Consider the following 24511-nt stretch of genomic DNA (forward strand, 5'->3'; position numbering starts at 1 on the left):
CCAAGGAGGAGTCCTATCACCACTACTATGGAACCTGGTGGTGAATGACCTGATCACCACACTAAACAACAATCACTATTACACAATCGGCTATGCTGACGATATAGTGATACTGACGAGCGGCAATCATTCAGGTACGGTATGCGATGTTACCCGCTCTGCACTAGCCATCGTGGAGCGCTGGTGTATTAACAACGAACTCTCAGTCAATCCCAACAAAACTGAGCTGGTTATGTTCACCAACAAACGCAACTTGGGAAACTTCTGCCTTCCCAAACTGTTCAACACTGAACTCCAACTATCTGCAGAGGTAAAGTATCTAGGGGTAATACTTGACAGCAAATTGAATTGGAGTAATCACTTAAACGGCAAAATTGACAAAGCCACAGTCGTATTCTGGCAATGTCGTAGAATGGTGGGTAGAACCTGGGGGCTAACCCCCAAGATCACTCTATGGCTTTACCAGGCAGTCATACGACCAATAAGAAGCTACGGTGCAATAGTTTGGTGGCCACGCACCAAACTATCCACAGTTGAAGCTAAACTACAACGACTCCAGAGGTTGGCCTGTTTGGCGACTACGGGCTGCATGAGGACAACACCAACCGCGGCCCTGGAAGCTTTACTGGGCCTGCCGCCGCTGCACCTCTTTATACAACAGGAAGCGCTAGCTTCGGCGGTACGTCTCAAAAAATCGAATCTCTGGAGATCACCCAGGGTACCACACACCGAGATCCTCTACGAGGCGATAGGTAAGGAACCGCTAATAGAAGCGGTGACTGACAGGATACCCCGGCAATACATCTTCGACAAGAAATACAAGATACAGTTACACGAAGAACCTCGTGAAGGACTTAACCCGAGAGAGCTGAGAATCTTCACGGATGGATCAAAGACAAGGTCAGGCACTGGCGCGGGAGTATTCTCAGAGGACCTAAACATACATATCTCAACACCACTAGGCGCCCACAACACAGTCTTCCAGGCGGAATGTATGGGCATCATAATGGCAGCACACGCAATCGTCTCAAGGAAAGTAGAGGACTACCCCATCCGCATACTCTCTGACAGTCGGTCAGTACTGCAAGCTCTGCAAAGTTATACTTTGACCTCAGGGCTAATCTACGAATGCCACAAGGCTCTGTCAGAGGTAAGCACCACCACCAGCGTAACTCTGCAGTGGATTAAGGGACACAGCAACTCGCGAGGGAACGATGCAGCCGACATATTGGCGAGAGGTGGCTCGGAACTGAGGGTGGCAGGACCGGAGCCAATCATACCTCTGCCTTATGCCTGGCTCCGGAACATGCTGAGACGCAACACCAAGGTAAAACACCAACAGTACTGGTCTAACCTAGGCACGTGCAGGCAGGCGAAGGAGGCCCTCCCGACAATCGACCCCGGTTTGTCGAGGAGGCTGAGACAGCTGAAGAGGCCACAGCTCCGGCTTTTGACTGGGGCCATAACCGGCCACGCCCCACTAAACAAACACCTATTAACCCTACGTGTTACAGATAGCCCCCTCTGCAGAGCGTGCATGGAGGAGGAGGAGACAGCCGCCCACGTCATTCTTGAATGCCCAGGGGTGGCAGAATACCGGGCACAATACCTCGGTTCCCCGGGGTCTCTCCCAGAAGTCGTCGGCAACATCAAGGGTCTGCTAGGCTTCCTGGTAGAGTTGGGTTGGCAGGAGTAGTGCCGTCAACCCACCATCACGCAAAATAGGCGCGAATTGCGACGTCGAGTTGCGGAAACCCAGCCCGCGAATACGAATAACGAATAACGAATCTTAATAATTCGAGATCTCATACATGCGTTCCGATATATCTGATGGCGACTGTACATACAATGGGGTCGCGTATACGAGTGCAAAGAGCATTAAAATAGTTGTTGATAGACCAAGTGAGCGAGCTACTATGGTACCTATCTTTATATCAATTTTATGCATTATGTAATAGCGCAATACAGAAATTTTTTTGGACAAATGTAGTATTATTTTTATAGTAATAAAGGTTATTCATGAATCATCTCGTAATTTAAAAAAAACGGACTTTATCTCTAAATCATATGCCTTATATTTACAGATGTGTTAGGTTACAACTTGGTTCGTGAATGTGGTTTAGATTTAGAAGCAACTTGAGACTGGGTGCGGAGTAAATTGCATCAATTTTTTTTACAATTTTGAGCGTTTATAGGAGAATATGTGGAGCGAGCATTATTCGACGTGTAGGTGTGGGTTCAACAAAAAGATCGCATGTCAATAGTTCTTTATTGTCGTTAAAATTCAATTAATAATCGCCTTTATCGACCATCAACTGTGGTCACTTTTTAATTGATTGACGTTGTCAGGTACAGTTTCACTACTCGCCGCCGCATTGTTCATAGCGCATTACTTATCCTATCGAATACAAGATGTCGCTGATTCCTGTAAACTTATGTTTAAAAAAAAAGACGCTTTACTCTATGCCATATATTGTAGGAAAGGAAGGGTATTCCCTGTCGTACGTCAAAAAATCCAAGATGGTGCCCAAGCCCATGGACAATAAAGTCTAGCAATAAAATCAACACTTGTCAAAATTTGACATTAGCAATCCACAGTCAGGTGACAATCAAATCAAACCGAACCACTTCGAGTTCAGAGCCATTTCAAACTATATAGTAGTAATAAACAAAGTTGATTTTTGTTTGATTATTTTTTCTATGAATGAGTTTTGATTGTTCCAAATGATAATATCCACAGTTGATAGAATCAACACTTGATACAATCAACATGCGATAGAATCAAGTGTTGATTTGATGTGGACGTGAAATTTGACAGTTGTGCATCTCGAATAAGGCCCCTGTTATGATAGCTGTACCGTTATAATAAATAATAATAAAAAAAACTAACTCTATTTTTACTGTAAGTCTGACTTTATCTTACTCTAAGATGAGATCATACAAACTCTAGACGATGCGTTCAGCGTTGTTCAGTAAGCTTTGATAATAGCGCCGGCCCCACGTCACTATTAAAATATGTACGTACTCAAATACGTACATATTTTCCTAACGTAAAAAATAGAATGACTGTGGTGGAAGAAACAATTCTTGCTCTTATAGTTACTGAAGCAAACGAAGTGTTCGTTACTTGCTACCTACAGAGGAATAAGTTCAAATATGTGGTTATTTACATACGTAACTAGTACATACATGTTTATGCATATCTTTGGCAAGCTGTGGGGATTGTGGAACTAATTTCACACGGAGCTCGATTCAGAGTTAGCAACTTCATACGGTTTTGATCTTACTTTGACACGACCTTGAAGATTGATTGGTGCACGAGAAATATAGTATTTAGTAGAGAAACTACTAGTGAAAGTAAATTCCGGGTATACGATTATTACGACCCTTAGAAAACCTCTGTTGAATTTTGTGTCTTTTTAACAAACAATTTACTTTCTCTCTGTCTGTTTAAAAAACGATGGAAAGGGACAAATGATTATTATGAATGGTTAGTTAGATTTGATAGACGTTAACACACATGCACACACACACATGCATGCACACACACACACATGCACACACACACACATGCTTAGGAGGGAAGTATACCAAGTGATCGTCTATACAAAAAGAGAAAACGTTTCTCCACTTCTAAATGTTTTCCATCCTCCATGATATTTTTGTATGTTACTGACAATGAAAAACTAGGTTTATAGGTTTTTCTTTTAATCAAAATTTGCAAAAAATTTTTTTTTACAGGAATGGATTCCCGAAATGGAAATTAATAGAAAAGTTACCGTTATTTCTTCAGATACGCAAAGTTATACTTCCCTCTCAAAGGGTATGAAAAGAAAAGAAATCCAAAATTAAGCTGAGTCATAATCTATGCATGCCGATTACTACGTGTTGTTTTCTGTGTGGTCTCGTTATGGTGATTGACCTAATACCTACGCTAAATTAATTAATCTTTAATTCTTTACCAATAAGCAGTGATCAAGGTTTTGGATGCAAAACCGCGGTATATAAAGTTAAAATATTAATATGGATACGACTTTAAGCCCGCGATATCTTTTAAACTGCTAGAAAAAAATCGCAATTTAGTGTAAATAAAATATTTTTAAATATACGACATTAAATAAGCAGTTATTGAGGTCATTCACCCCGAGTGGCAACCAAAACCCCGATCACTGCCAATAAGATACCTATATTTACATTAAATAACTTAATCCCCGTATTAATCATCGCGTAAATCGTAAGAATTACCTAAATTTAAACGGCTTTATTCGCCATACTCATAAATGTTGTTTCAACGTAAGTACCTAGTCGCCCTAATTTATCTTTAGCCCCCGGCATGTTAATTTTCTTCCAGCAAAAATGGCCTCTGAAGAGGAGACCCGGAAACGGCGAAAACTTCATCAAAACAAAGTTTAATGTCACCTAATTAGGGATACAGAGCCGTATTTGTCAAAATTAGAGGGAATATTTTTAATATAGCAAGTTTGCAACTTCACTACTTAGCGTTTGAAATACTAGATTAATTCCGAGTAATTTCGCTACGTTGCTCGATTAAGTCTTCAGTTTAATTTAGTCCCGTCTAGCATCCTATTCATGTCTCACGTTAGATACAAGTTTAGAGTAATTTTACCTCCATTCAAGGGCGATATTAGTGATATACATATATTATATATGATGTTCGTTTTACAAGGATGTACGAGTAAATAAATTATTTTATAATACGTACGCTTCAAATCAGTAAAACAGGTTACATGGAATTTCTATGAATTTTCAGAGTATAAGAATTTAAGAAATCCTATTTTCTAAATACTTAAGCACTAGAATTAGTAAACTACAGCCTAGACTTGTAAACAATTTGTCAGTAGAAAAAGATCAAAGTCAAAGACCTAATTTATTTGCCGTACATATACAAGTATACATGCAAATATATAATGAAGTTAGTATTCAATGTGAATATATTGCTTTCAAAAGTTCTCGATCAGTCGAAGTTTCAATTAAAACTAAGTACTTAGATAGAAGGATCAATGAATGAATAAAACACATAAGTTTAACGCAAGTTACGCAAGCACTTTTTCGACAAAAAGCTCACTGGTTAATTGTCCATCGTATTTTTAGTATTTTATGCACTGGGTACATAAAGTATTATATGTATATGTAAGTATATTTAATTATAGTATATTAATAGTAGTATATAGTTATGTAAGTTCATTACCGTTAGTTTAAATTATTTATCGCATTATTGCTTGTTTTAAGTTACTTATTCTGTTTTGTTTTGTTTATTGCCTGCTACCTACTACTGTTTCCGTTTATCCTGATGGTTAACTGGTAGTGAATGCTTCTAGGCATTAAGTCCGCCATTTGTACGTTATTTGTTATACTGAGCAGTAATGATTAAATAAATAAAATAATGAGGGTTAATTTTTTTAATTTATATAATAGATTTTGTACGAGTATGTGTCAGGCTTGCGCCTTTCAGATTTTCTTTGGGAGATCGCCCCTTTGCGCTTTCTTTTTGCCTACTAAAATTGGTTTGCCATACTACAATTACAATTTTCCCGATCAAATTTCAAGTGTCCTGTTAAATATTACCACCAGAAAGGATAAATCATTATTGCTTACCAATTTAGCCAACACAACGCTAGAAGTTACCAAATAAACGAATTTCCCTTTTTAATTCAGACTCTGACATCGCTCGGGCAAAAGTCACGTCGGGCCTTCGAAATACGCCTTCGCGCCACGAATATTCATTTCATTTTTCTTTGTGCGATCGGAAATCGTTATTCCCGGGCCGACATTTCTAAATTGGAATGTTTTGAATTGCTGAATTCCGACCACAGGTGCTTTCAAGAGAATCTTAATAAACCATTTGCCTACAAAAAATGTAAGCGAACGCATTAACTTATTTGGGCGAGGCCCGATTTTCGGAATATAAATTGCGGGTATGTAAATTGTTGTCGCGAGTCGAGTTGATAGACGAGACGTGGATGAAGAAGTACTCGATCGTATCTTTTAATTCGAACAGGCTCCGAGGTAAAGTAATGCATATCAAAATATTATTAAAATTACGTTCAGCATATATCGCGTTACTGTTTCTTAGAAGTATAATTTTTAATTTACATAAAGTAGCAAAACAGTATAAAAAAACCGGACAAGTGCGAGTCGGACTCGCCCAACGAGGGTTCCGTACTTTTTAGTATTTGTTGTTATAGCTGCAATAGAAATACATCATCTGTGAAAATTTCAATTGTCTAGCTATCACGGTTCATGAGATACAGCCTGGTGACAGACGGACGGAAGGACGGACGGACAGCGGAGTCTTAGTAATAGAGGCGCGTTTTACCCTTTGGGTACGGAACCCTAAAAACAAGTCTGTCGGTAATTTACATAAAACTTTGAAATAAATAGGTATACAGTCAGCATCAATAGTAGGGGATGAAAGAACGCGTCAAAAGTATCTGCCACCCTAAAATTATTATCCAAATAGACTTATATCTCTACGGTTTGTGTTCTAAAGTATCTGTCACATGGCCCAAATTGAACTATGCGTATAGGAAGTCACAGCAATACGATACCGATCTGTCAGTCTCAAAAGTGACATTTCATTTTCCAAAAACGTGATTTTTGACACTGACAGATCGGTATTGTATCGCTGAGCCAAATTGAGCCAAAAGTCTAATTGTTCTTCATATGTATAGAGACATACATAGGTATCTCCTTTTATTAAGTTCGTGTCATCCACGATGACGCGCAGAATGTGAAATCTAACCTTTAATAACATGACAATACGGTTCAAGGCTCGCGTCGTCATTAAAATACTGCTCACATGGAAATATTTTAAAGCTCCGCTTTTGTCGCCTAAATATAAATTTTGGTACCTATTTCTATTTTTTTTAACCCTTTTCCATGCATAGTACGATTTATCGACCACATACGCGCCATTAGAATTTCAACTTTAGCATTCTGATTTAAGGTTCAAATTAGATTACACTTTCACGAAATGTTACTTGTCTTCAAATGAATCATCAATGCTGGATTAATTGTAATATATTTGGATTTTTTGGTAAAAACTTGTAGATTGGTGCGGCCTGGAAAAGGGTTAAGCTAACTAGATCCAATTAATTAGTTGGCCGGTTAAAAACGTGCCATCTATAAGTATTAGGTACACACTGGTAGATACTTTTGACGGGTAGTTTGATTCGTTATTTATGTTGCTGACTGTACTACATAGACAAAGATACAAATACACACATTTACTTTGTATTGCAATATAAGAAGGTACTTATATAAAAGACTGGTCAACATTTTATTATCAAGTGGCAGTATACATTTTCACAAATAAAAGTTATAATATCTCTAAAATACCGTGGATTGGGTTTACTTTGATAAAAACTTTACCTCAGGTTCAAACTCGAACATTACGCTTTCTGAACGCATCCTTTGGATTTTTATTTTACGGTTGGCAAGATTGAACGTGTTAATCAATGAGAAAAAAATTCAAATATGTAAGTATTGTTTTGTGTACTTTTAATAGCCTGTATAACTTCTAATGTACAATGTTCTATATAATAAATACATTCATTTGATGTAATTACTAATTTATTTAATCAGGCATGTATCGGCCTATAACATAGATTCTTGTTGCAAATCATAACCATGGCGGTCATTTGTATTTTTTCGGTTTTTGTGGCATGGAGTGTCATTGATCGCCTATAAGGGTAGTGATTTTTTTTACTAAACCTAAATTAGCTTGTTTCATATACTTCAGTGCTCTCTATCAATAAATGTAAGCATGAGAGCCAAGTGCCAACTCGTATGATATTTTACGTTCAAGAATGTGTCTCGAAGGCCCTGAATTCAATACAAGTGCTCCACAAGTTGGCGCACTGACAACACAGATTACCTACTACTAGATGGTAGCTTGTCGACCCCCATCTTGGTGGTATCGGCTCCTGATTAATTTATTTAAAGTGATACTGATAGCTTATTATGCAGTAATGTGAAACTGTGCGGATAATGAAGAATTAATCTTGTTACGAGTTTAAACACCATTCTGGAGTCAACCCCAGGTTACCCACGTGGCCCATCGTGAAGTCCAGCTATCTCTTTACAAGAACTAATAAATAACCGTATACTTTTTGAAACTTGCATTGTTTTTGAAAGAAACTTAAAAAAACCAGCAGTTTCGAAATTTTCTGCCATTTTTCCGGGTTTTTCAAGGCAGGTCGTCCAATTCGGCCAACTTTTCGTACAAGGCCAAAATTTTTTTGCGTCAAATAATTTATGGAACACGATACGATATGCGCGTGCAATAGAAATAGCAACAGGCGGGTCAATGTACGAAAACCTAACTGAAAAGCGTCTCTGCTTTAGTTAGAGCCAGTCTATGCTCTATCTCCTGACAAGCAATGATCTGTGGTGAAGATCTGAGCAAGGATTTATGCGAGCGTGACTGTACTCGGATATACGTGAGTAAAGCGAATATCAAAATATTGTACATTACAGGTGATACTAGTATTTCAATGTACTCGTGGGTATTTTATTTCGAATGAATATTGAAGTAAAACATTAAGAAATATACAACTATGGATGGAACAATCATATTAATAATTAGATCTGTAGGGTTAAGATGGTCGGCCCTTTATCATTTGTCACCATGCCTGTCACGTTCTAACAAGTATGTAAGTGCGAAAGTGACGCATGACATGACAGGTGATATAAATGCGACCATGATACCACTGCAGCGGTGGCAGCATGGTTCCATTTTTATCACTTGTCACTACGCCCGTCACTTTCGCGCTTACATACTTGTTAGAACGTGACAGGCATATTGACAAATGATAAAGAGCCGACCATCTTAGCCCTACAGATCACTCTTTATTATCGCTTTTGAAATAAAATAAAAAAATATTTGACGTAATTTTAAAAGTAGTCAGAATGATTAGAGTCACTGTTTATGTTTATAAATAGATAATAAAATAACTAACTTTTAATAAATAATGTTTACTTCAAGACTTCAAGGACGAGTCACATAATTATCTTACTATAATTTGAAATTTGCTTGCAATCGATATCGATAACACTTGAAACGATCACTATCACTAACATTAGTACGTTCTTGGCCTCAAAAAACCGGGATATGAATATAAGAATGTAACCAATACGAAACATCAATTTACTTTTAATGTGTGTTCCGTGACAAACAATCAGCAGACACTCCTCGTTAGTAAGGGTCTGTTTCACAATGTCCAAGTACTGAATAAGCTTCTTGCCACTTATCTGACGAACAAAGTCATCGTTGGCGTTTCACTATCTTCAAATAAGCTTAACTGGTAGATAAAGTGCTAAATTTTAGTGTAGTGTAGTTTTAAGGTGCGAACCTTAATCTGGCAGTTAATTTGTGTTAATTAGCTATCCAATACTTTACTCAGACTTCGTGAAACAGATCCTTAATGTACATGTCCATTCAGATCTTTACGACACGCAATCAGACCCAAACGGAGCAGAAATATCTGGTAAGAGTTTTATTATAATCGAAGGCACGACATGTTGTCAGCCGTGGAACATAACTGTCGCGGCCATAAACCCAGTGATTTATCCAATAGCGAATAATAGTTTTCTGAGAAAAACAGTTTTCGGTCCTAGCGTAAATGTAGCCGCCTGCCTGATGCCCGTGCCTGACTAGATGGTTTTGGGAGCCGCTTATATTTCAATTTCAATTTTTTATTAATAAAATATTCATTTTACACGTCTAATTTTATAAATATGGACCTGCGGCCTGGATAAATATCATGGTCGCTATGGAAGGTAGAGGCAAGGAACAGAATCTCCATGTACCAAAAAGTGTCCGACAAAAATAGGTGGCGCTACAATACCTAGAATACTTGAGAAAAAAATCTAATCATAGACAGCGCACTCAAGTCAATAACGCCTAGGTTCTTAGCTACTCTAGCGCTACTCTGAAGAGATTCGGAACTATTATTTATAGCTGACAGCTGGACACTTTTGTAACAGTTCTACCTAAGGAAATTCTGTTATTTGCCTCTACCTTCCATAATGGTCGAATTTTTATCACTTGTCATGTCATGCGTCACTTTCGCACAACGTGACAGGTATGATGACAGATGATTAAAAACCGACCATCTTAGCCAAAATGTAAAGTATGTATATAGGAAAAGAGAGCCCTCTTGAAGCGTTTTAGGGAAACTAATTTCGAAGCGCTATCTCTATTTTGTATCCGAAACTAGCTATGTATGTGTGCGTGCACATCTACATATGCATCCGTATGTGTGGGTACTTTCGTACTACATAATATTAGGTCTACTTGGGCGGTTCACAAGTTAATTTTTTGTTTGATTTCTTGTAACTTTCATAGTTTTTTGTTTACAAGATATCAAACAAAATACTAACTTGTAAGCCGCCCAAGTAGACCTAATATTATGTAGAAAAGTTTTAAAAGCATGGAATTAAAAAAAAAAGCATAATTTATAGTAATGCAAGAACTCTATGAATGCAAATATATGTTTATTCCTTTCAATTTGGTATACAAGATAATAATAGACTAGCAGAATCAGAAGCTGTAAGTACTTGCAGCTTCTGATTCTGTTTGGAATTGTTCTTCTTCTTACCAGTATGTTCATCGTTGTGTACAGCTGCAGCTGCATTAGCTTCGTCTTCTGTAACTTGTGTCTCGGTCTGACCTTGAACTCTTTCATGTGCGCATAACCGACTTGCCTAGTTCTCAACTGAGCGTTTCTTCTTTGAGCTTAATATCCAACTGGACTTGAATTCAAGATATTCCGGAGGTAAAGTAACGACAGGTAAAGTGTATATTAGGAGACTTCCTGGTAATATTTTTTTAAATAAACACGTGAGTAATGATGTCGTGGTTCGGGTCCTTCTTGTACTAATGAATTACAGGCATAGGACGTATGTCTTGTCTACGCACATACCTCCACAGATGCATTCTATCTCGTCTTACTTAGCGGAATCAAATTGCACAAATCTTGGCAGAGTTTCATCGAACATGTTTGTCGTAAACAAAAAAAATTGCTTGTTTTCATTTGATGATGATGATGATGGTAGCTAAACCTCCCGGCATTGCCTTGAAATGAAAACTGTCAAATTTTTAACCTCCAGGTTTTGTAGCACTTCGACCGCCGATGCAGACGCATGTCCCTTAATAGGACTTTTAATACAAAACGAGGGAACAAGTGCAAATAAATGTCTATAAATCCACTCTATAGTTTTGATGAACCGTCAATTGGTTCTCAGTTCAGGGCGATACAAGTGTATTATAAGCATGACTATTACAATAAATAATAAATTTGATTGGTTTGGCTATAATATTGTGCAACACAGGTGTGGGACTGGCGAGTCAGCCGGGGATCAATTTTACGGTGGCGGCGGAGGTCTTCGGTTTATAGCCGCCCTTAGCACGTCGCTCGATGGACGCGCCAGTGCGGCCAGGAAACTAGCCACAGATTTTACAAGCTTTTATTTACCTTGCAACGTTAGGTGTATGTTCGGGGAAAATCTTGCAAGGTAAAACAGACAGCCCCATATGGAGAGCGTGCATGGAAGAAGAGGAAACAACAAAACACATTCTCCTAGACTGCAAACAGGTAGAAGTATAAAGGAACAAATACCTAGGGACTCGTGCATACTAAGAGAGACAGTTAGTAACGTGAAAACTTTGCTAGGCTTCGTGGAGGAGCTGGGGTGGTTAGAATAGCGCTACCCCGTTTCACGCAAAATAGGCACAATGGTTGTCGATTTGCTGAAAATGCCCAGAAGCACTGACTAAACTATGTAGACCCACTTCCCATTATTCAACTGAGCTGAAACTTCACATGCATATTAAGTGAGTTGGGTGACAATGCAATATTATGGTACCATCGAGCTGATCACTTCATCAACGGCTTGAATTGTGTATTTTGTAATCCGGATCGTTAAAGGGTTAACCATTATCACTTTATAACCTCTGTCTACAGAACTTACTAAGCGAAAAACCAATGTTAGTACTCTTAAATATCCTTTTTAGTGGCCACATCCAAACCTACTACCAGTACTTACAAAGATGGGTGACGCTTTATGACACCAATCTTCGGCGATATGTAATCGAGCTTACGTTGTCCGACCTCCAGCGCTGAGCATTTTCACACTTGTATTTCGTAGGGGTAATAATCGCGTGCGATAGCTTGATGGGTTTCTTGATTGAATTATGCAATTAGGGGATAAGCTAATCGCTCGGGAATACGTTGATGGAAATGAGAAAGAAGACATTTGAAAAGATTCGATGTCATTAATGCAATGAAAAATCTGATTTCTATTAGATTCGGGGCAATTAAACAGTCTGGTTTGTCGGTATCTGTCCATCATCATAGCCAAAAGACATTCACTGCCAAATATTAACCTCTTAACTAAGAACCGTTGTTGTTGTTTCTGCCGCTGTATCTGTCAATTTCTTTGATAAAATGAGTGACGGAATGAACGTCATAAACGCGGTAGTAGGTAAAGGTATTATTCTAATCGCTACTGCAGCTGCATTACTGTTGCGACATTATTGCAGCGGCGTTGATCTGTCAATTTCCTTAACAAAATTGTGACGATTATGACGTTTAATCTGCCACTCATTTGATGAAGGAAAGGAAAGCTGCAGCAGTAATGTCACAGCAGTAATACAGCTGAAGTCGCCATCTGAACGGCACCTTAATGCGGCGGCGATCGTATTGCTAACTGCTGTGCGTATGTTTCAAATGCAAATAATTTCTAAATGAGAACTAACGCGTTTTATTTCGCCACTAGGGGCGCTAGCGTAGACGGAGGTCTTTCAAAATATCAAATACATAGTATTTTTGGCAGGCTTTACCGCGAATTTACACTCCTTATTCATTAATTGTGGTAAAAAAAAATTCTATCTTTGATTATTCATGGTACTCGTATAATTCAATAAATGTTAGTGGTGCCAACTAAAATATATGCAAAATTAAACAAGTTTAAAAAACGGCAAATTTTGACTTTAAAATAATTGTTCTTTTTTAGCATACCAGAAATTTGAGACCTGTTTTTCTGGACCACCATCTACGGTGGCGCCAACTGGTGAGTATAAATACGGTAGCCCTCATTCAATACTTTCAATTACAAGACTTGCCATCGTTCCAATTTATGTCGCACTTTTGATATTTGACAGGCAATCTTGTAGATTTTAGATCTGTGACTGTCAGTAGCTGTTATAACTTTATTTTGACCTATTAAAAAAATCAGAGATAACGATTTTAACAGTTATAAATTAGATTTTAATTCCCCCCCCCGTTTCTTGCTTCGAAAACGTCGATCCAGTAATGCATGCCACAGTTAAATTAGAGGTGATTCGCGTGCCTATAGTCCGTTACAAGGCGGAGTATCGCCGCGTTATCGCCGCGAAATCGCGCCGGTATCGCCACGGTATCGCTCTAATCGCTTGTTACGGGTAATGTGGGTTATTAATTCAGTACGGTTACGAGTTGGCTTTTTACTGTGAATGTGTTTGGTAAATTACAAGTTTATGTTGTTTTGTAAATGATTCATTAGGTTCGGTTGAGTAAACGATGGTAGCGAGAGCCGTGGCAGGTAAAACTTAAGGATGACTCACGCTACACCGGGCCGGCGCCGGGCCGGAGCTTCCGGTGCTTCGTTTTCTATGGAAAGCACCACGTGATCACCGATCAGCCGTCGTAGAAAATGACGTGTCGGACGCCAGACGCCTCGGCCCGGGCCGGTCTAGCTGGAGTCATCCTTTAAGGTGCAGTAGCTTCAGCCAGCCGAGTTTTTGAGAAATCGTGGCGTTTTTGTAGATCAATATGAATAGGCTTTGAGGTCTTTCTCTAGTAATTTCATTAATTCGAAACCTGAATAAACAGTATTTGCTCGATGGTAAAAATTCACGAAAATGGGTTTAAAACGCACTATTAATTTTTTTTAACACTTTTGCACCAAAGCTAAAAATATGGAAATTGCTTACAAAATCATTAAACTATTATTACTACGCATAGAACCGGCAATATAGAACACAGAGAACCAGTATTTCGCGCCATGAGTTGTTGTTGGCCGGCAACAAACTATGGAAGCGGAGCGTGAATCTCGCGACCGAAACGCGTAGAGGCGCTAACAAGAAAAAAAAACATTTTACAGTACATATGGTGCTACTTTAGCGCACTAGTGCGAAAATTAGTATATTACGTTACTGTGTCGAATATTTAAAGGGTCATATGTACTGTGAAACGTTGTACGATACATGTGCGAATAGGTAATCCGCAACTTGTGTCGATTTAAAACACTCCCTTCGGTCGTGTTTTAATTTATCGCCACTCGTTTCGAATTTCCTATTTTTCGCACTTGTATCGTAATGTACTATAAAACAATTGAAATTACGTTAACGTTTAATGCTTTAAACAGTTTCATATTAGCCTATCGAACAAAACAGTAAGTTTTACTGTTCCGAAAAGACAGTAATTTTTACTGTTTTGAGTAGCTAACATGTAGTGACTGTTCGTTTATTGTTATCGTTTTTAGGGTTCCGTACCTAAAGGGTAAAACAGGACCCTATTACTAAGACTCTGCTGTCCGTCCGTCGGTCACCAGGCTGTATCTCATGAACCGTATTCTATTGCCGCTATAACAACAAATAAGTACGGAACCCTCGTTGGGCGAGTCCGACCCGCACTTGCCCGGTTTTTTTTCAATACTTAGAAATATACAAACAGTTAACGTTACTGTTTTGTATTACATGTCCCTTTTTCAAACATTTGTCGATATTGTATAAAGCAGTTAATCTTAATGAAAATCACTTTACTATAATATATATTTTAGTTCGAACTCATTGATTATTTCTTCCAATTCTTTTGATTTCTTAATACAATTCAAAACAATTATATCCACGATCCCTTGCACGAATAGCCGTCTCGCTCATGCTCACGCTTAGAGGAGAACCTGAATTCACGGCGCCTTAAGGATGAGTCACGCTGGACCGGCCCGTGCCCGGGCCGAGGTGTCCGACACGTCATTTTCTATGACGGCCGATCACGTGGTGCTTTCCATAGAAAACGAAGCGTCGTATCTCCGGCCTGACCCTGGCCCGGTCTAGCGTGATCCAACCTTTAACTATTTACGGTCAATCTCTATTGACCGCTGTTGCGAATGCAACTTATTATTGTATAAAAATCAATGCAGTAGCTAAACGCAGCCGTCGGGCTCGGCTAGTATTCGGAGGCTTTTCAAAAGCACCACATGTTTTCTAACGCGGCCAATTAAAGGCACCTAAATTTAAACCACCTTTTGTACTGATCAAATATTGCAAATCACTCTTTCATCATCCTCCATACTATCAACACCCACTTTCTACATTGAACCGTTTTGGCAAGAACCCTTCTAAACCAGTACCTTTTGGAAGATTATACTTTACTTTATTATCAATCGAAGTTTTATTTAAGTCGTCGAGATCCTGACCTGCACGGCGGCTACAACCGCAGCATAAAGCATCCAGTTTTGGAGCGTAGCTTGCTAAATCGGAATATAACTTTGAAGATTGTTCAACTTCATTTTCCGCGGCTTGAAAAATAAGATTTCAGCGTCGAAACCAAACTTTTTAAGCCGATACGCACCAAAGCCCAATTTCATACAAATTAACGTAGCATTTTCCTCAAAATTGCATAGCTTCCTCAACCGTGGTTTGATCGTATTAAGCAGTCCATTTTACAAATCCTATTAAGAATAACACAGTTGGGTAAAGAGGTAAAACTCGTTCTTCGTGTTCCAGTTAGGACGTTTGGGCACGGAAGTGCAGCGGCGAGTTTGGAAGTTCGCGGACGGCGGGCTTATGGAACTTGGCCGTGTTCGCACCTGCGCTTGTAGATAATTCTAATGAACGACACAGGTTTTACTCTTAAATGTAATCAACACTAAAAAAATTAATCAAATCGAAAAAATCTAATATAACATATAACAAAGATGAAAATTTATAATGTTTCTTTACTCATATTTTCCAATTATACCTATAGGGATAGATTTTTCATGTTTGCCAGCCGCTTTAGAATAATAAATAACCCCGATAAGATCGTCCCGGTAACCGTAGTCAAGCAGATTTTACTGTCTTTCTGACATTCATGGTATCAGTAGGTACCTACATTCACTCGATTGTTTTTTTATGACATAGGACACAAACGAGCAGACGAATTGCTTGATGGTAAGCGATTACCGTCGCCCATGGACACCCAGGAGGGGTTGGAAGTGTTGCCGGCCTTTAAGATACGCTCTTTTCTTTTCCTGGCATGAAAATTCCAGCGACTGAAAAGGTACCTATCACCAAAAATATACCCAGAACGAATTAACAATTTTGGCGAACCCTTGGGTACCTTAGAATAATGAAGCCTAAGCCTAAGTGTATTGACGATCGGTTTGGCCTGGTGGGTAGTGACCCTGCCTACGAAGCTGATGGTCCCGGGTTCAAATCCTGGTAAGGGCATTTATTTGTGTGATGAGCATGGATATTTGTTCCTGAGTCATGGGTGTTTTCTATGTATTTAAGTATTTATAAATATTTATATATATCGTTGTCCATGTACCCTCAACACAAGCCTTATTGAGCTTACTGTGGGACTTAGTCAATTTGTGTAATAATGTCCTATAATATTTATTTATTTATTAACAATTTATAAAAAAAAAAGCGCTGGTGGCCTAGCGGTAAGAGCGTGCGACTTGCAATCGCGGGTTCAAACCCTGGCTCGTACCAATGAGTTTTTCGGAACTTACGTACGAAATATCATTTGATATTTACCCAGTCGCTTTTCGGTGAAGGAAAACATCGTGAGGAAACCGGACTAATCCCAACAAGGCCTAGTTTACCCCTCTGGGTTGGAAGGTCAGATGGCAGTCGCTTTCGTAAAAACTAGTGCCTACGCCAAATCTTGGGATTAGTTGTCAAGCGGACCCCAGGCTCCCATGAGCCGTGGCAAAATGCCGGGACAACGCGAGGAAGAAGAGAAGAAGAGAGAATATTTATTTATTTATTAAGTGTAGTGAACCTAGTTCTACTGTGTCATTCTAAAACAGTAATTCATGCATTGCCGTACCTTTTGACTCGATTGTTGTCATAGCTTGAGATGGTTAGCCATAAGCAGGGCCCGTACATTTCATGCCGTTGACGGAAAAATGACGTAAAGTGACATAGAGTATGATTACAATTAGTCTTTTCGAAATAATTAATGATTTGTCAACATCTTTAGTTAACTGATATAGATACTTGACAATAAGTAGGTACAGAAACGTCTAACTAACTTTCATCTTACTGTCACGCAACAAAATAATAGATTGTTAGTTTTTTGAATGACACTTATTTTTGATTTTTAGTAATATTTTTTACGCGTCAATATGATAACTATCAAAATTTGTAGTGTCATAACATAAGTATCTTGGCGTCTTTATAAATCCGCTCTACGGAACTCCGTCTTTATATTCTTAGAACTACGTCTTTAGATTCTCTTGTATCAAGATCGTTACAATCATTTCCTAGTAATAATTTAAAAATATGGCCCGTTGAATAATGTAAAATTCTCCGTAAAATATTAAACCTGGAAACATAATACGATACCCTCCACGGTCTTGTTTTTATAAGTATATTTAGCCCGCCCGCAGATTCGTCCGTCAGACTTTCCTTCACGGAAATTGAGCAATTTTGTAGTGCAGTGAATAAACTGATAGTTAATTAAACTGCCTTAACCATTACCTTACAAAATAGAGTTAGTCTTAAGCTAACTATACGTCATATTTTCATTTGACGTTTAAGGGGGGTTTTAATTATAACGTGACCGTGAGATCTGTAACAACCTATGCGTAATGGAAGAGCTTACTTTTACCAGTTTATTTAGTCCTTGACTCGCGTATGATATGTAAGCGATATTAATAATTAATTACAGCGCCATTCCGTGTTAAGTAGCTGAATTACATTGGCGTTGGGCGAGCTTTTGTAAGATAATTAACACATTGAACGCCCGCCCGTGTGCCCGGCGAAAAGCTGACAATTGCGAATAACTGACAGGCCGATAACGTCCGGCGAAATCAGTGGGCCCCTTTAAACTAAAAGATGATATTTATTAAGTTAAGATTTAAAACGCAATTTTAATACTTTAAACTACTTTAAAATAGAAACTAAACTTTAAAATAGTGTGATACTATTTTAATTGTTAATAAATAAATATTATAGGACATTAGTACACAAATTGACTAAGTCCCACAGTAAGCTCAATAAGGCTTGTGTTGAGGGTACTTAGATAACGATATATATAACATAAATATTTATAAATACTTAAATACATTGTTCAACTTTTATTTTATTTTATTATTAAGTAATCTTTTGGTATTGTAATTTGTAAATTGTATTCTGATATGGATGTACAACTGTACGTGTTGCCTGAAATAAAACTTTATTTATTTTATTTTAGACGAAAATTTTCAATTGAATGCTTACAATCCGAAAAAAGTTTAATACCAAACAATTACTTTATTGTCAAGTAGTCCTATACAGTTCATTCGCGTTGAGAATGCAGCAAAATTATAATTCTTCGCCGGTCTAGCTACGCCCGTAACCAATCATATCGTTCCCATTTAAGTCAAGTTCACAATTAGAGGCCCCAGCAAATGTTTACTATGTCTGTAAATATATGTATGATAACGAAATTTTTCATTTACATTTCCTTTTCCTTTTCTTTTTCTTTTTAATCTTCATTTTCATTCTTATCGTGAACGAAATATACATTACCTATTAAGCATGAAGTGCATACCTAGTAGGTATTTGAAACCAAATACAATTAATGAGATGAATCCCCGTCTAATTGAATTAGTTATTTTAATCAACGAAACTAAAACGGAGCAGTGTAGTGCAAACAGAAGCTAGTGCTCATGCAAATATGGAAACAACGCAATGCAAACTACCAGCTGCGTTCGACACAGATTACATGATCACTGTTACTAATTACCTAGTCATTATTACATAATCACTTTACGCAGTATGGCACATTTGGCATATTATGTTTGCTTCTTGTATGACAGTAGCGCAGCCCTGGTAGGTATGGGGTACATGTATCTGATGGTTGATAAACTTTTTCACATCTGTCTTATAGTAAATTTCCAAACCGTTATCATGTACTTGGTGCAAAACATTTATATTTCGGTTTCGCTCGAAAAACCTTTATTGTAAACCGGTTTTTATGAGAACATGTCTAATCAAACCAACCGGTTTAGAACTATAAAAACCTGTTTATTTCTATGTCGGTGTAGACACCGCCTGGCCTGCCGGCCGTCTCGTCGCTTGTCGAATAAACCGGTATTTGTAGGTTGAAATAAAATTCTTAAAATGTTCGGGTTCTTAGAAATGTTCGGAGGATACTCGAAATAAATTTACTATAAACCGGTATTTACCGGCATTTTGTAAACCGGTTCTGAGCCTTGGTAGCAAACATGCCAATCGTTTACGTGCCGTAGCGAACGAAACGCAACTGTCACTGTTGCGCTAATATGGAAAAGTGTTTCGCTGTCGTAGCGCAAGTGATTGTTACCATTGTCAAGTCTATAGACTGATCTCCGTTGGATATGCATATCTGCAAGATAGATCTGATGGACACAACTGTACGTAAATGGGTGTATTAAGGGTAAATTCGGGCTTGGCCTGTCGCTGTAAGACGTGATGCAAGAGACGAGTGTTGACAATTCAAGAAAGAAAACAAAAAACCTTTAATATGGACAAAATTAATGTCCATTTACTACATTTAGTTCTGACCGATATGAATAAAACGGAGTGATTGTATTATTTTGCTTTCTCTAATTTTATACTAACAGAATGATTGATACAATATCCCATCATCCAATCACTCCGAGCACATTTTCGAGAACTGAAAATTGCTTATGGCGAAACAACCACGCCCGTCGAAATTTGACATTGGATCTTGGACGACCGCCAAGTAATATTTTCTCTCGAGAGTGGCGCATCTCACTATAGAATTATTTAAGCAATGGTCTGGCGACCGATATGTGTAAAAGAAAAAGGGCGTATGTAACGAGGAATATTCTACTAGCGTTTTACTTTATGTAAATTCGGAATTGTGCACACAATACTCTGATACAATAATGCTGTGATATCTTCACATATCTTACAAATAAATAGAAGCTCGCAAATATACATTTGAACGACCTTGTTTGCTATCTTTGAGTGTGAACAAGTGGCCTGATTCGAACTTTAGAAAACGTCAAATATTAGGTCTAGATACCATATTTCTTCAAACAAAACGTCACTTTTGACACTGACATATCCGATCCATATCGTATCTACACCTAATATTTGACGAATCTTAAAGTTCGAATCGGGCCGAAGGAGGCGAGAATACCTTGAGTGGCATTAAGATAATACAATTTACTAAAGTTTTTAAAAGTATATTGTAATAAATAAATAAATACATATTATAGGATAGTATTATTACTCAAACCGAACTAGTTCGACAGCAAGATTTTAAAATCTCAATACCCAGCCCATGAAGCTGGAGGTCCTGGGTTGGAATTCTGGTAGTGTTTGTTACAAGTGTTCCTGAGTTATGGATAGTAATATAATATATTTACCACTCTCTAGTCACCCATAGAACAAGCCTCATTGAGTATACTGTGGGATTGGTGATTTGTGTGAAGTTGTCCCCATAAGTACATAAGTAAAGTAATATGTCGTATTATGCTTGCAATACAGTTATAGGCACAAAAGGCTTTAATGGATGCTTTACTTTATTTTTTTAAATTAAGGTCTAATCTCAAAAATCATAAATTTTAAGATGTAGTCGTATAGCAGATGCCATACCTACAATGTATACTGGCAACTGGTCCTTTTGCTTACCTAATACATCGTTCGGGCGACGTTCAAAGATTACAGCTGCTATGAGGCGAACGCTCGTCCTGAGCGCCTTGTTCAAGTGTGCTCCATTCCAAGTCAAGCGTTCACTTGTACTGACTTGTAATGCAACCCTCAAAGGGATTTAAGGTAACATGTCGATGTTATCGAGAATGCATTTCGTAAAACCAACCAACTTTACCTCAACCAACATTAGGCCAGACGACCTAGTGGGTAGTGACCATGGTTATGATGCTCATGCCGATGGTCCCGGGTTCAAATCCTGGTAAGGGCGTATAAATAATAAATAAATAAAATGAATATTATAGGACATTATTACACAAATTGACCACGTCCCACAGTAAGCTCAATAAGGCTTGTGTTGTAGGCACCTAGACAACGATATATTATATAGTTATAAATACTTAAATACATAGAAAACACCCATGACTCATAATAATATTAATTTATTATTCATATAATATTTATTTATTTATTTAACTATTAGTAGAAAAGCTCGCAGCCGTGGTCCAAATCTGGTATGGTATAATATCTTCGTGTTAAATTTGAAAAAAATTTAAATAGTAAAATTCTGATTCTGGTTGCAAAAAACTAAACCTATTCTGGAAGTCCTTTTTGCATAAGTATACCTATTGTTCTACCACGATTTGCATATGTAACTGGATTTGTAAAGCTATTCGATTGTGCACCTTACTGTACAAGAATAAGGTTTACAATATTATTGAACTTTAACCGTCAAATGAGAGACAAAGACAAAATAAAGAGTGGTGGTCTGCATACAGACTTTTCATTTGTAATTTTAGTTCAATTACTAATTTATTAAGTTTATATATATATATATACGGTCGTACGAGTACTCTACGTCTAAATGTTAACTTTTATAGAATACGGCTGTTATAGTCAGCATCAAATATATAGTGACGGCCAAATTGCTCAAATAATCGTAGCACACCTCGTATTTGTCCTCTTGATGCTCACTGTACCAAAACGTAAGGCACAATTATGTAGTTGGGGACTATCGTCCAAAATGTCTTGGTTTACATGTGATTTATTTCCTCCTAGCTGTTTTCGGCCACAGCGACTGCGTTCTACCGCTGAGAGCGTCACTAGTGTGCTATCATGTGACTGACATAGCCAATTTATGCAGTACGTGTGCGGCAACACTCGCTTCAGGTCAGCACCCCTCCGATATAATTGTATGTTATGGCCACATGTGGTTTGGTCTTTAGCTCGTCGTGCTTAGCGTCCAGTTTTGTGCGGCGTAGGGATGAAAATTCCGGAAATAATCAAATGTTTTTTTCGGGAATTTTACCAAAATTAGTTTTTTTTTGGGTTTTCCCGTTTTATTCAGAAAGATTAAATACGTCATACACAATGCCACCGATGAGTGTCAGTGTCAAATATATAAAATGCCAGAAACTAACACATTAGACGTGCAACCTTAACCTTCTTGTTTAAATTCCTAATTAAATACATTATGGAAAAATACAGAGTAAAAAAAAACTTGATTTTTTCGGCTTTATTCGTTTTTTTGCGGAAGTATTGTAGCTGAAATTTGCATTGTTTTTTTCAAAAGAAACTTGAAAAACAACGAGTTTCAAACTGATGCGATAACAGATGTGATTATTACGTGAATTCTGGAGCAAATATTGTCATAAATAGGCAGGAAACGCCATGTAGATAAAACCAAGAAGAATATTTGTATTTTGTAGCGTTGGCCTTTATTTTGGGTCGTTTGTGGTAATAAACTTTGCACAGAATTGACAGTCTATTATATTTATTAGTCTCTGAAACTCACGTAGTTTAAAAACCGGTCAACGCAGTGCCAGTTGTACTGGTTGTTCTTTCTGAAGTTTATTGAATCTGTTCAGAACCAGCATGGCTGCCCTTTAGACCGATATCAATAAAATGGAACTGGGGTAACTGTGTTTTGCGGAAAACGAACCGTTTTATATACGAAGTGCGTCGGATAATTTATAGATTTTAGAAAATCATTGCCATTGCCACCTAAAGCAGATCGTGAGATTTTTGGATTTCGAACGTTCGATTTCGTCACTCACGGCGAATTAATGCTATTTTTGAAAAACGAGCGATAGAAATTAGGAATCTAGTGGTATTGACCACTCGTTTTCAATACTATAATAATATACATAAGACGTGCTCAATCCCTACCCATTTTTAAAAAACGTCTAAAAGAACACTATTTATCTCTCTCTTAGTCATGCTCCTTGCACTCATATCTTTTTCTTACCTGGTCGTTATTTTTCTCTTGCTTGATTACTCATTATGTATTTATGTATTTTGTGTAGGTATATGTAGTGTATTATTGTTGCCTATATAATATATGTAGTTTATTTCTCATTGTTTGTAGTTTCTATTTACTTATTTTATAAACTTTACACTTATGTGGTTTTGCACTGCCCAATAACTTTATTTCTAGCCACTGAATCGCTATCTGAAGGTTGTCTGGAAGAGATCGCTTTTTAGCGATAAGTCCGCCTGTTGTTACCTACTTACATATGTCCTTTTTTTTTGTTTGTAACTTGTATATTTCTTTGTAGTGCACAATAAAGTATTTTATTATTATTATTATTATTAATATAATAATAATATACAGGGTGACCTTAGCCATTGGACAAACCCTGAAATCCTACGTAGGGTACTTCTCAGGAATGCTCTGACGTTAATATTTTTTAATAAGAACAAAAGTAATTTGCAGTAATCGACAACATAAAGAAACATACTGTGTTAAATCTTCGGCAGTGTTTTTGACAATTTGTTCGAAATATTTGATAATGATGACATTTTTCAAAAGTCAGAAGCTTTACTAGTGTTATAAATAAAAAAGGTAATCAAAAAGGTCAAAGAAGGTTCCATACTATTCTTTTAGGATATTACCTTAGGAGCTACTAACACATACAGGCTGCTCCAAAGTAAAAAATGGTAATTTGTTAATTTCTTCAAAACCGCTACACCGGTTGTTATGATACTTTGTACACTGGTTCTAAATACCCTAATGCATATGTACATTTCGGCTTCGTCCAATGGCTAGGGACATACTGTATAAATTCTATTAGTAGAATTTAAATACCTAGTAGTGCATAGTATTGAACAAAATGCACGTAATCGAGCGGTTGAAATTCAAAAATTGGTCCTCGGGCGATGGACTATTATTGCAGAGATGAAATACTTGGAGCGAACTTAAGCACGAAGCAGAAACACCAATCCGGCGCGCTGTGGACGCCTTCTGCCTCATGTGGACATAGGACATTGACGCATTCACACTGCCAACGTAAAGGCGTAGCATATCGAACGGGGTGCTGCGCACACGCAGTTTCGTAGATGCTCTACGCCGTAGCTACGGGTTACGAGCTACGCACGTCAGGAGTTGTAACGGTGTCGTTCGTTTTTTGATAATTGGAGCTTTATTACAATTAAACATAATTTTTACATTATGTATCTCCAATACTTATATGGTACCTATAAAGCAAGCACGAAGAATTTCGTATATTGACCCGCCTGTTCCTATCTCTATCGCATGTGCGTAATTAGATGTATTGCTGTCCTGCCTATGATGCCGGCGGCCATTGCCAC

At 37.8% G+C, this 24511-nt stretch overlaps 1 protein-coding gene across 1 annotated transcript in view; it reads left to right on the top strand.

Moving 5' to 3' along the window:
• Positions 1-15889, top strand: part of LOC133516677 (uncharacterized) — a 28042-nt gene extending 12153 nt beyond the window's left edge. Inside the window, exon 3 of the mRNA XM_061849700.1 lies at positions 15791-15889. Coding sequence (XP_061705684.1) covers positions 15791-15889 — 99 coding nt within the window. The remainder of the gene's footprint in view (positions 1-15790) is intronic.
• Positions 15890-24511: the final 8622 nt, after the last annotated feature.

The sequence above is a fragment of the Cydia pomonella genome, chromosome 3 (genome assembly GCF_033807575.1).
Source record: "Cydia pomonella isolate Wapato2018A chromosome 3, ilCydPomo1, whole genome shotgun sequence".
Lineage (NCBI taxonomy): Eukaryota > Metazoa > Arthropoda > Insecta > Lepidoptera > Tortricidae > Cydia > Cydia pomonella.